The 14,110-nt window shown below is 31.2% G+C and overlaps 1 protein-coding gene across 2 annotated transcripts in view; it reads right to left on the bottom strand.

Moving 5' to 3' along the window:
- LOC139514273 (Fanconi anemia group M protein-like) overlaps positions 1–12,929 on the bottom strand; it is a 68,002-nt gene extending 55,073 nt beyond the window's left edge. The window contains exons 1-11 of one of the 2 annotated variants that reach the window (XM_071303280.1): positions 12,807–12,929; positions 11,123–11,318; positions 10,023–10,464; positions 9,321–9,493; positions 8,295–8,372; positions 7,359–7,517; positions 6,674–6,805; positions 4,620–4,846; positions 3,172–3,269; positions 1,618–1,784; positions 617–823 (exon numbers count right to left, since the gene is read on the bottom strand). In XM_071303280.1, the coding sequence (XP_071159381.1) occupies positions 617–823; positions 1,618–1,784; positions 3,172–3,269; positions 4,620–4,846; positions 6,674–6,805; positions 7,359–7,517; positions 8,295–8,372; positions 9,321–9,493; positions 10,023–10,464; positions 11,123–11,263 (1,824 nt within the window). In that variant the 5' untranslated portion in view covers positions 11,264–11,318; positions 12,807–12,929. The remainder of the gene's footprint in view (positions 1–616; positions 824–1,617; positions 1,785–3,171; positions 3,270–4,619; positions 4,847–6,673; positions 6,806–7,358; positions 7,518–8,294; positions 8,373–9,320; positions 9,494–10,022; positions 10,465–11,122; positions 11,319–12,806) is intronic. The other variant, XM_071303281.1, reaches the window with a different exon arrangement.
- Positions 12,930–14,110: the final 1,181 nt, after the last annotated feature.

Raw genomic sequence — 14,110 nt, 5'->3', positions numbered from 1 at the left:
GAATCTAAAAACAAATGTGGGATCGGTGTCCTTGCGAACACGTGGGTCAGTGGCTGTACGTTGTTTATATTGGCGTTTGTTTGTTTTTTATTTTATTTTAACATTGTGAAAATATATAGTGTTCTCCTTTGAATAAGTTGTATTTCCATTCAATATTTATAAAGCACCTTGTTTTTGTATTTTTCTAATCCATTGACTGATGTCACTTTGGTTTCGTTTACTTATTTTCGTACACGCCTATTAATTACACCAATCGTAGGTCGTTTAAGAAAACCGGTTGTAAATCGACCAATCAGGAGTCTGTTTACAGACGGTGTTCGGGTGCCTTCTGCTGGTTTCTACTTTCAGTAGTTTTTGCCTTACTCTCCTTGTTGATAGCGATCCCAGCCTAGGCGTTCGTGACTACTCGGGTCACTTCACGTAGAGGTTATAAATATCAACCACACTTTATCGGAAATCCCCTGGTTGTGTCAACAGCGTAAATTTCCCCTTCAGTCATTTTTATTGATTTTTTAATTTTACAATTTTGAGCAAAGTAGGCGGCGGATTTCCTTCAAGTAGACGACGAAAATCGCCGCCTACCGCCTTCTATTGAAAGCCCTGTCATATAAATAACCTGTTCTTCTTTGCCTTCTGTAACAAGCATTACAATACGCCCTTCTCGTTTTCTGCCAGTTCTTCCCATTCTTTGTACCAGACGTATTGGACTCTTATGGGCGTCAAAGCAAACTATAAGGTCTACATCACCAATATCTAGACCTTCTTCACCAACACATGTTGATACCAAAGTGTTATAACCACCCTCACGGAAATCTTTCATTACCTGCAACACAGTCATAAATATAAATGGAAAACTTTGCTAATTACAGCATAAGAATATTTTTTGTTGTGTATTTCATGATTTTGAGGATCGTATATTTTCATGAAAAATAATATACACAAATACAAAAGAAATTTAGATGCATCCTACATGTTAACCTTGTTTACTTGAAATAAACTCAATTGAAATATTAAAGCAACACTAGTGCGCCAAACATAAAAATCCAATATAAATGAATAAAAGTACAAATGTACTAAATAATGCCGCAAGCCAAATACAACAGCTTTATTGTTCAACTAACAATTTTTAGTCTTAACTATATTAATTATTTCCATTTATCCATTAAAGCTACTTATACTCTGTTTCAATTTTGTGGGTTATTCCCATCAAATTGAAAAAAAATCTTTTATTTATGAGAAAATAATTTGGAAATCATAGCAAAAATAAATAGATACTAATTTATTGACAATATTAAATTTGTTAAAATAACTACATACATTTGTTTATGTTTCCTAACCTTACTGAAAGAAAATATCTTGCTTTTTTTTAATGTCAATTTAGATTGCAACAAACCTAATTCCGTAAGATCTATTGAAGTTTAAACACAAACATACCACTGAAGTTGAGGCAAGGGGCCTCTTTTTCTCGCTGCAGGGTAACCCCTTTAAGCAGCTAAGACAAGATAGAGACTATCAATATGCAATTCTTCTTTTTTCTCTTAATTTTTTTCACTCAGGTATATCCAACCAAAATCTTTTTTAAAGTTTAAATTAATATTAGAAGTACAAATTCAATACCTTTAGTTGTTCTTTCTGTGTAAATCCTTTGGTAGACTTTCCTGCAGAGGACTGGCCAATAAAACTCATCACTTTAACCAGGGGATGATGCTGTTTCAATATATTAGTGATTTCTGATACACTGTCACGATACTGGGAGAAAATCATCACTCTAGTCTCACCATCTCCTAAAATATAAAAATAAGGAGATGTGGTATGATTGCCAATGAGACCAACTTTTCACCAAAGTTCAAATGAAGTGGATGTATGACAGCCATCAACAATGAGAAAACCCCTTTTTTTTTAAAGAATCATGTCCTTAATTTAAAAAAAAAGTCAACTTCAAATCATTTGGAATATCCTAATGTGCTGATTTTTATCTTTTATTTTCATAACCACTGGACGTTAAGCAACCAACACTGTATTAAAGGGGCACTAGCTATGAGATATATGAAAAATCTAATATACTATTTTTTTTTTGGCTCAATCATTAATGAAATGCAAAAAGTGAAATAATAATTTGCTTTTAGCAGCTAGTATGGTTTAATTTTGTCAAAAAAAGCTAAAAAATATTGATTATGAATTATTCACTTAATTCTACCTCATTGATTCTGTATTCATGTGAACTTCAAATTAACCCCTTAGCTTGAGATGGATAATAAGTGAATTGTATGTGTAAAGTTATTGAAAGGAAAAGAATGTCAACATTGAAAGTGAAACAAAGGAAAATCATTTGATTGACTGATTCTATCCACAAAAAATCTTTCTTATACAGGTAAAAAAGATGATTTATTTTTCATCTATAATATGAAATTAAATAAACCTAGAAAAATCCAACAGTACAAGTTTGCTACAGTGTTCTCCCCAGATATTTCACTTAGCATCCTGGTAAACAGGAGAAATTGATATACCATCTTGTTTCTAAAGATTATAGCATCACATCCATAACATAATCGATAAGAAAACCACTTCAGATAGCATTACATTTAAGATTATAGCATCACATTACCCTGATGCTAAAAAGCCCTGTGCTAAATCTATTTATATCTATATTTATGTTTACATCGCTTATTGGTCATCGGATGACTTTAGAGGTCAACTTGATAGTTAATTAGATGGCATCTAGACTAAATTACACATGAAACGAACCTATGTAGTTTTACAACCGTGCCCTGTTAATTGATTATTTTAGACTTTTAATAGTTTGGATAAATGTTTTACATTGTTATAAATCAAATATGAGAATTTGATTAAAATCGGTGAACATGAATTTGACAGCTAGTGCCCCTTTAATTAATTTATTTTCAAGGATATTTGGTCCCTTCCTATATAAAATTTGTTTTTTCTTGAAATGGTTCAACTTTACCATCATCAAATTTCATAAATGTTTGACAAAGATATTGAATTTTGAATAAAATTTAACCACATACTCAATCGGTCAAAAATGGAATGTATAATTGCTGTGTCTTGCATTTGCGGTTTATGTCGTTACAGCAACTAAGTAAGTATGAACACTTTACAGTACATTTTACCTGAATTAAATGTATTGAAATGACCACTTTACTGTAATTTTACCTGAATTAAATGTATTGAAATGATCAAGTACCACTTGTTCTAACTTCTCCATCTTAGGGTGACCTGTTACTAGAGGCTTTTTACTGCTCTGACTTGGCCTGAAAATTACAGTATCAAAACAAACTATTTAAAGTTTACAAATTTACATTACATAAGTATGACAAATTATCCACAAAAATGCATACAATCTCTAAAATTGAAACTTTTCTTGTATATTGCATGAATTGATATGGTAAAATTTGAGAAGAAAATCCCAATATGTACAGGTACCCCTTTTTCAGAGCATAACAAACAAGAGGCTGTCACAACGACAGCAAACCGGATTTATTAATATTTATTTGTGTCCTGGCAATATCACAAGAACCATTACTGATGAATGGTGAAAGTGAAAATCGTCAATATCAAATTTGACCTCCATTTTGTCATCAGTATCAACATCTTAAAATTTGAAAAGCTTAGATTGAATGGTTCATGAGTAAATGCAACAACGTGAATGGAAACGCCATTTCACAATCTTTCAAGAACCATAACTCCTGAACGGTAAAAGTCAAAATCGTCATTATTGAACTTGACCTATAATTTGCCATCAGTAACAACATATAAAAATTTCAAAAGCTTTGGTTGAATGGTTCATGAGAAAATGCACGGACACAACTGGAAACACCATTTTTCAATCTTTCAAGAACCATAACTCCTGAACGGTAAAAGTCAAAATCGTCATTATTGAACTAGACCTCTATTTTGTCATCAGTAACAACATATTAAAATTTGGGAAGCTTTGGTAAAACAGTTCATGTGTAAATGCACGGACACGACTGGAAACACCATTTTTCAATCTTTCAAGAACCATAACTCCTGAACGGTAAAAGTCAAAATCGCCATTATTGAACTTGACCTTCATTTAGTTTTCAGTAACAACATATTAAAATTTTAAAAGCTTTGGTTGAATGGTTAATGAGTAAATGCACAGACAACATTTGATTGCCGCCCGCCCACTGTACATCCCCAAATCAATAACTGACATTTTTGTCACAAAAATCTGGTAAAAAACTAAACAAAGCCAAAATGACTTTATTTGTGTAATTCTATTAAGAAAAAAAAAATTTTAAGAAATAAATTTTCTTACTTGTAACTGGAATAAAAACTTGTTTTTGAAAATTGATCAAGTTTTGGATAATTGTTTTTTAAAACCCTGCAAATTCAGAAATAATTGCTTGCAATTTACATTGAATTTTTGAAAAGAGTAGGATTCTAGATTTATCATTTGGATTGAAAAATATCTGCATACAGATTTATGTATCAGATATCAGAATGAGGGTTCTTGTTATTGTAAGTCTCACCTAGTGGCATTAGTTCCAATAATAAAAACCTTGCAATTACTTCTGAATTTACAGTAAGATAATGTTATTCAAATGAAACATTTATTTCTTGTAAAACATATTTATTACCTGCAGTCAGGTGGTGTAAATTTTTCTCTTAACAAATCCATCAATTCATTAAAGTCATGATTCCTCAGTAATTCTGTTTTAGTGCGACCATAACCTTTGTCTCCATGTAATATTCCATCAAGGTAGTTAAATAATGATCTTGATCCATGTAACTGGAGCAGTTCAAATCCATGGTACAAACTTAAAGCTAGAGCAAAATCTCCTTCTACCATACCATAGTTGTTTCTCTGAAATAGAGGTTGACTATTGTAAACAAACTAACTTTCAAAGCATTTCATCTATGCTATTTTTGCTACTACAAAAATAACATTACACTTACAGTTGATTTCTTAATGCATGCAGAGTAAAAGTTTGGTTAGATTGCTTGCCTTGCTTGCTTTGTTGGTGTTAATGTTTGCTCAAGCATTGTAATTAAGACTGACATCTGCAAACATTATAAGTTAACCTGTTTATAAGTAAATTTGATTATTTGATAGTGTCCAATCAAATTTAAGTACATGTATAATGTTTAAAAGTTTAACCCAACCTTTATCTATTGTTTTCAGATGTCAATGTTAATTACAAAGCTTTTGCAAACATTAATACAAACAAAGCAAGCAAGACATAAAAAACTTTAACTTTCTGGCTTTATGATAACAGCTGTAAATAAAATTACCTCAAAAAAGTCAAAATTGAGTGAAAAAGTTGATAAACTGAAATAAAAACTTGGAATAACTTCATTTGATGGGAATAAAATATATCATATGTTAAGGTACCTGAAGTCAAAATGTATTGAAAAAAAGTGATGAAAACTTAACCATTAAATATAGGTCAAGTTAACCCTTTCACCGGTTGCTGCCCAGACAGAAGCTACTCTGAGATGATGGCTTCTCTGGCTACTATTACTCAAGTGGGAGATCTTCATAATAAATGTCAATAAAATCTTGTTTGTAGTTATTTGTGTATTTATTTCATTCACTAACACCATGTTCACAGTTTTATTCATGTTTTGATAATTTTTTCTTCATAAAATATTCAAATTTCCAAATTTTCGGCATTATCTAGGTGAAATTCTCAAAATTTTTCTCTTTGACCCCAAATCATAATTTTTTAACCCAAAACGGCAAAATTTTGAAAAATTTTATGAGGCTGTACAAATTCCTCACACTGAACGATGTCCTTCCAATTGTTTTATACATAAAACAACATTTTATGTCAAAAAAGTATACTAGTTTGGCTTCAATTCTTCCATATACTTTCAAAAAAAATGTTCCCTCATTTCAAATTCTATTAAATTCCGTAAATTTCCTCTGATTTTGACACAGTTTTCAACAAACGGAAGCGCCATGTTTACACTTTCATCCGGGTATTCATTAGAGAAAGATAACTCATGTTTGCACTGTTTTGAGCAGGAAATATAAAAGAGGTATTCTTGTAAGAATCCCAGTAAACGGGGACTCATCGGCGAAAGGGTAAATTAACTTTGATTTAAAGCCATCATAATCACACAGATTAAAGATTTTCAGATTCAATATTTTATTTCATTGTTGTTTCTAAAATAGTAGGTTTGTAATAAAAGAAAACAAAAATTTTGTTTTCAATTTATTGGGTTTTTTTTTATTGACTTTATTTTTGTTTCAAGACTGTAAATGAAGGATAGCTGCCATTATGGAGAAAACTATATAGGACTTGTATTTTATGATCAGAAGAATTATATCATGGCAGAAGATTAAACCATTAAAATTTTTAATGACTTTTTATGTTTCAAGACTGAACCTGAAAGATACCTTCCATTGCAGAGAAAATTATGTGTGATTTACATTGTATGATCAGCAGAATCATGTCATGGCAGAAGCATTGTAATAAAAGCAAACTTTTGTTGAATTCTATGGCATTTGGTCTCTTGTGAAGTGTTATCTGATTGACAATCCTACCACATCTTCTTTTTTATATTTTGTCATCATGTTATTAAAACCATATAATTACTTTTTATATTAGTGTAGTGACTATTGGCTTTCTGGGAGTATAATAATCAAACACAAAAAGCAAATAGTATTTACAAAACATAGATTTACCTGTAAATTAGGTGGTGGATTCTGTCTAAAGTCTTCTCTTGCTTTTAAAATTAAGAACTTGGAAAAACTAGTGGTATCTTTGTTGTATATTACACCATGTCTTTTTAATTTGTTTATGGTTACATCCAAAATCTATCAATAAAAAGAAAAGAAAATTTATCCTGTTATTAAGTTTACTCTACAAATTTATTCAAATCATTATTTGGATCTCTGAGTTCCAAATGATAAATTTGACAAATAGAATTTCAAAAATTATTTGGATCTCTGTGTTCCAAATAATAAATTTGTCAAATAGAATTTTAAACACAAATGAAACATTTAACAAACTGTCTACATGTATTGAAAATAACGTTGCTACAGATTTCATTAAATTACAAACACTTCCAAAGACCTCATCTATGTGCATTTCATAGTTGGGTAAAAAAAACATGAATTATCTCCCTTACAATATATTTTGAAATAACATTTTACACTAAAAGATCATTTTAAAAATAAAGGAAGTAAATTCTGTACATAAAAACATATTATAAATAGAAAAAGCATTAAAAGAGGGGTGAGAGATACCAGAAGGATACACAGATCCTGCTCCACTAACTAACCAGGAAATGTAAACAGTAATTTTCATGTTTCAAAATGAAAAAAAGGTCATTGTAAAAAAGTTGAGTCTCATGTGATCCATACATACCTGAACATATTTTTTCTTGACACTTGTTAACTCATCTCCTAATGGGACAACAATCTTTTCTACTTTCCTTTCATGAGAGTATGGCTTAATGTCTGGGGATTCCTCTGTACGTATTTCTATGTGTGATATCAATAGGTTAGCAAGCACCTGTTGTACTGCCTAAAAGTAAGTCAAAATTCATGTGTATTTATGATTAAAAAGTTTCTTTATTTTCAGTTTGAAATAAATTATGGTAATTTGATTAAATGTCTAGGAATGAAAAACAAAATGCCCTTTCAGCTGCCAAGTAAAATTTTCACAAAGTTTTAAAGTCTAAGGGGCTTAATTCCATAAAATGTACCTTAGTCGAAAACAAAACTCTTTTTTTTTAGTTGAGCATCATATAGTCCAAATAATTTTGACGTCTGGCAAAGCTTTTTTAATTTTTTTCTGGGATGCCTTCCTTTGACGTCATACGCTGAAGCCATTTTTTACATCTGGACTTTGAGAGCAAATTTTGGGGGGAACTTTGAGACCTAATTTTGACATGAAATTTTCATTGTCGGCTAGAAATTTTTACATACATGTAGTAACTAAGTCCTAACTTTTTTGTGCTTATTGATGTTGATGCAAAATATTTCCAGAAATATCCAAATGATAAAATAAGATACGATTCCATTTGAGGTAGTTAAATATATAATTTGTTTTCAAAATGATTTCCCAGAATTACCAAAATATGTAATTTTCAAAGAGAAAAAAAATATTAAACTCGGTAAAATATGACAGACCCGAATTTCCGAATAATGTAAATCGGACGTTCTGGAAATACGGGTCCATCAAATGTTATCAAATTTAGAAGTGAATTCAGATTTAAAGAAAAAAATCTGGACAAAATGTTTAATTTAAGAGGATGAAATGAGAAACATCACATAAAAAATAAAAATAAAAAATAAATACCTTGATATCACCTCCAGGTGTAGCACTCAAAGCCAATATACGGAATTCTGTTGTGTATTTAATCAATTCTCTAACAACCTATAATACAAGCGTAAAATATATTCCAAACGAACACATTATAAAAGATAAAGCAGAAGTCCTTTACTTTAAACATTTAGTTTGATACCTAAATAAGTCACTAAAAAAATGTATTCAGATTCCTAAATGCAGAAAACATAAAAGAGTTTCAAAGTCCCCTGTGTTGCACATATATCTTGGTTTGTACTGGTATGAGCAACACAATGGGTTTCCTACATGAGGAACAGGATCTGATTACCCTTAGGAGCATCTTAGATCACCCCAAGTTTTTTGTTTGGTTTTGTTTTGCTTAGTCTTTAGTTTTTGTGTACTATTGCTTGTCTGTCGGGTTTTTTTTTAGCCATGATGTTGTCAGTTTATTTTTCGATTTATGAGTTCTTATTTCCCATTGGTATCTTTCGCCCCTCTTTTATATGTTCAGGGGCATAAAGTATAAAAAATATAGAACTATCAAAAACATCACAGTAAATAAAGGTATTCTGCTGCCTTTTACTGTAACTTCATCTGACATTTTGCCTAGTTAGATGTTCTCATATGTTTTTCCAGGCAATAAGATTAGTTGCCTCCATCAGTATATATATATATACTCCTTGTGTTTGTGGCATAACATCTTGGTCACAAGTTCATTGTTTTCTGTTTAGTATTAAATTTATATTAAGATCCATTTTGTTACATCTCCTACTCAATTTTATTTGGCAATCGCCAATGGCAGTCAGCAGGGTTAAAGAACATCAGTTGTTCGACCTGTTAGTCAAATGCGTTTTGTTTAAATATACTTTTTCACTTTTTTGGTCTTTTGGAAAATGTTGTTTGTGCAGTATTTAGACCCTTCTACAACGAAATTTGTTTTACATGCACATGTATAAAAATTGCGGTTTTTATCCAACGCAATCATAGGTTTGAACGTAGTTTTCAATTTAGACTTGTATATATATATATATATATTACCTGACAGTAAGCATGGTTGCCTGTAGCTTTGTGGGCTTCATCAATAACCAGACATCTAACATCTACAGCAGGACAGGTTCCTCTGCTTAAATCATTCATGATGACTTGAGGTGTCAAAAAGAACACTCTCTTTTCCATCCAAACTCTTCTCCTCTCTGTAGGTGCCATTGTGCCTAAATTGTAAGTTCAAAGACATTTGATTCACTTGTAAAGAATAGGTGGACAAGTTAATTGAAATATAGCCCCTAAAGGGAATATGTAAAATAAAAAAAAAGTTCCAAGTAAAATAACACACCCATTCATTCTCAAGACTGGTATTTTTCGCAAATACCCCTCAAGAACATGCTATATCTGTTTAATTACACGGAATGTTAACGTTCAAAAACGTTTTGATGATGACATTACAAGTGTCCAGTCAGATAGAGTATTTTTTGGCAAATACCCCAGCAGAGAGGGTAAAAAAGGCATATCCTTTTTGCAAATACCCCTTCGATGTTAAAAAAATGAGATCCATGGGATCATACAACTCCCTTTAAAACACATTTAATTCCAAGTCTTAGTCAGTATTTTGTACGAACTGGAGCTTTTTGGGAGTTTATGCATAACAAAATGTGAAGAAAAATAAATTTATGACAATATGTAGCCAACCACAACTACTGGATTACAGTCTCTTGACTAGCAAATAAATAATTTATAGTTCACCTGTCATTTCTGCAGTATCTTCCTGTGGTATACCCATTATATTGTAGCAGGCTTCAATCTGTTGTGCTACCAATGGTTTGGTTGGAGCCATAAAGACAACTTTTCCTTGGGGATACCACTGATAAAAATTATACATCACAACGGCAGCTATAAATGTCTTTCCTAGACCAGTCGGCAGCGTTACCATGGTATTCTTCAGCAAGGCCTTACCAACTATATTGTATTGGTACTCTCTCACTGAGTAGTTAGTGGGATAGATCCATAACTTTCCAGCAACTCTGTCAAACCCTGGCGGTACGTTCGTCTGTGTCAATCCCTGTGTTGGTACTGGGAAGCTCTCGGCTCCTATTGATATGTTACATACATCAGATGGTCCGTCATGACCATCATTCGCTGTCTGTCCACCATCATCACTATAGTCATGTAGACTTCTCTCCATAGCCTAAAAAATGTAGAATATGCAAAGATCAATTTTTTTATAATCAATAATTTACAGGTAGGTTATTCAAAAATCATAGTATGAAATAATACTAGAAACATCTGAAATTTGAGTGTTTTTTGTGCTTTTACTGATTAGTGACATGTACATTTTTGAACATAGTTTATGTTGGACAAAGATTTATGTTGGTCAGCTACAAGATTTCCCTAAGAGAGAATAGCATCATAAAGTGTCTTTCTTCATTTTTTGACAGACCATGCTATCACATATTCATGTCTAATATTATAATACCTTATTCTGGTAAATTCTTTTTTAATTTTTTTCACTCACAGAATTTTATTTTTCAATGCTTACATATGTCTTTTATAGTACCATATGTATTTGATTTTTATTTTGTGAACCTATTATTTTCTTCAAAGTCATCAAGATATCTTATGTGCACTTTTTACAACCTGTTCACTTTTTTAATTGTGTTCACTTTCCATTACCATGTAGTCTTTTGAAATGAAATCTATGAGAAACACTATGCAATTGTGAACCCTGATATCATGATTTAACTGTGTACTTTTTTTGTGCTACTACTAGGGGGTATTTAAAGACCTTGACTACCCATGAAGGTCTTGCATGGTGGGTAAAATTATAATTTAAATGTAAATCGTACCTCTGCCAATAACTGATCATCATCTTCATCCAAACCCTCACACAGATCAATAACGTCACTGCTGCCTTTATTATCTGTTTGTACATCCTTCTTCTTCTGTCCCCAACTCTGAAACAGAGTAGCCTGTTTTCCTTTGTTCATGATGTAAATTGTTTTATCATTTCCTTTTATCCTGGGACAATGCAAGTACCCAATACTGCAAAATAAAATATGAAATATTACAATTAATATTTCCCATGGTTGTCAACTTAACAGAGACACATAACGTAACGGTACCCAAATTGCACCGAGTACCCAAATTGCACCTATTTAGCAAAACTAGCAGCGAAAATCTTACAAGATTTCATAGAGACTAAACCATTTGTATTTTTATGATTTGATACTAAGCACATCTTTCAACATAGGTAAAACTATTTAGATATGCACAAAACGTTCACAGTATTTATCAACAGATGAAGTATTTACTGAAAAAGCAAAATGTATTGAAACGTCGCCATGCGACGTCATCAAAACGTCATCTTTTTAAAATGAGCAAATACAATATGTTACAAGTATCCATTTAAAAAATAATGAAGAGTAAGCATGGACTAATATCCAATTGTTCAAAATATTTGAAGAAATTAAACAAAAGCCCTTGTTATTAGACTTTTGACGATGTGAATTTAAGCATGGATGCAATTTGGGTACTCCTCATTTCAGAATCATTGATGGTTTGGAGGTCAGTTTAGACTAATTTTTCTATGATTCCATATGGAATAAAAATCAAATTGGTGTACCTTTATAATAAAGAAGGATACAGCTACAAAATAAACACAGAATTGACATTTTTGTCCGTATCATAAAAAAACGTAGATGAAAAAACTGTCAAAATAGGTGCAATTTGGGTACCGTCACGTTATATGTAGTGTGTATATAATACCTAAAATGATACATGTATAAGGAATTATCAAAATTCAAAAAATATTTGACGTACAAATGTATTTAGTATAATAGTAAATTCAGAATATTTTATCATGTTTACTATTGTGAAAATTGCAACTGGATTGGTTTCGTAAAAATTTAAATTGCATTTATTGACAATAGCATTATTTTTTTCCATCAGTTACTGAAATCAGAATAAAAAAATTGTCCTTGGTAAAATCATAATAATAAATGCATGCAAAAATATCTGAATTTAAATTTATATCCGAAACATATAAAATCTGGTTCATGCTTGAAAAAAATTGCTGAATACAATATATATCATGTGCCTGTCATAAGAAAGATTAATTTGACTCATGATGAATTAGTGCTTGACATACCATTCATACTGAATAGTATATAAAACTCTTGTTGCTCGTTATCAACTGAATTTTGAATAAAATAGGTCTCAGTTGGTTTTATGTTGTTGCTGGATTTTTTTCTTGTTAATGTTTATCCGAAATCTGCTTTTATTTAGACATTCTATATCATAGAAATCAGGTAATAAGCTAGTCCTATAACATATGACTTCGCATTCTTATTCAATTTTTAACGTTTTTATACTGATATTTTCATTTATTTATTTTTTAATGCGGGTGGCACATTGATAGTAAAAAAAATTATCAGAACAGAATAGAAATAGTAAATAATGCCCCCGAGGTCATATGTTATAGGACTAGATAACAGAGTTCGTCTTCTTTCTTAGGTTACACCTGCCACATACTATTTGAAATCATATTTTCTACTGGATGGTGGTTATATTTTCAACTGTCTGTAGTTTAATATTTTTCATATTTGGAAACTTGTTTACATTTTCAACTTTGAAGTGATGGCGCCACGTGAAATTATTCAACGTCGTTTGAACGTTTGAAATCGTTTAAGAACCTAGAACCTACAACCTAAACTCTAACTGTATAGACCAAAACGTACCACAGGAACACTTCCTAGTCATATCTTGGATTTGATTTTTTATTTTGAGTGCACTTTTGAGGCCTCTAATTAGTTTATATCTAACTTCTGTTTTATTTTTTACCGGGAATAATAAGCACAGAGTGGGGTTCTCATTTTCGCAATAGCTTTCCATGTTTTCCGCAGATTTTTTTATTGTATGTTATGTTTGAGTGAATATGTGTTTCAGTGGTTGCAGGTCTATATTCAACCAAGGATTTAGGCTTTGTGAAACGGTGGCCAGGTCTTTATGTTTTTGAAGTATACTGATATTTCCATATGAAGATAACATCAAAAAACAAAATATTTTTAGCTTGAAAATGTTTTTGTTAGAAAAAAATCATCTGAAAAGTTAGATTAAAGGCTATTTGAAATTTCCTGATGTTTTGTCAAAGGGAAACACATATTCGCCGTTTTAACATCTATTCTAAACCAAAAAAAAAACACAAACAAACTGCAGCTTTAAACACTATTTATCAAATTAATTTCATTACAGAATAAGATGAATGGCAGACATTTCGTGTAAATAACAGAAATTGAGGGCAATCAGTCAAAAAAATACTAAAAAATGGCTTCTTTGAAATCATTTTTTCATTCAGGAAATTGGCCAAAAATCGTTGTCTGTTTTTCGGTCCTTTGCGGTAAGAAGGCTTTGTGAAACGGTGGCCAGGTCTTTATGTTTTTGAAGTATACTGATATTTCCATATGAAGATAACATCAAAAAACAAAATATTTTTAGCTTGAAAATGTTTTTGTTAGAAAAAAATCATCTGAAAAGTTAGATTAAAGGCTATTTGAAATTTCCTGATGTTTTGTCAAAGGGGGACACATATTCGCCGTTTTAACATCTATTCTAAACCAAAAAAAAACACAAACAAACTGCAGCTTTAAACACTATTTATCAAATTAATTTCATTACAGAATAAGATGAATGGGAGACATTTCGTGTAAATAACAGAAATTGAGGGCAATCAGTCAAAAAAATACTAAAAAATGGCTTCTTTGAAATCATTTTTTCATTCAGGAAATTGGCCAAAAATCGTTGTCTGTTTTTCGGTCCTTTGCGGTAAGAAGGCTTTG

The sequence above is a fragment of the Mytilus edulis genome, chromosome 3 (genome assembly GCF_963676685.1).
Source record: "Mytilus edulis chromosome 3, xbMytEdul2.2, whole genome shotgun sequence".
Taxonomy (NCBI): Eukaryota; Metazoa; Mollusca; class Bivalvia; order Mytilida; family Mytilidae; genus Mytilus; species Mytilus edulis.
Note: the sequence above shows the minus strand (reverse complement) of the source record. Positions and strands in the feature narration are given on the sequence as shown.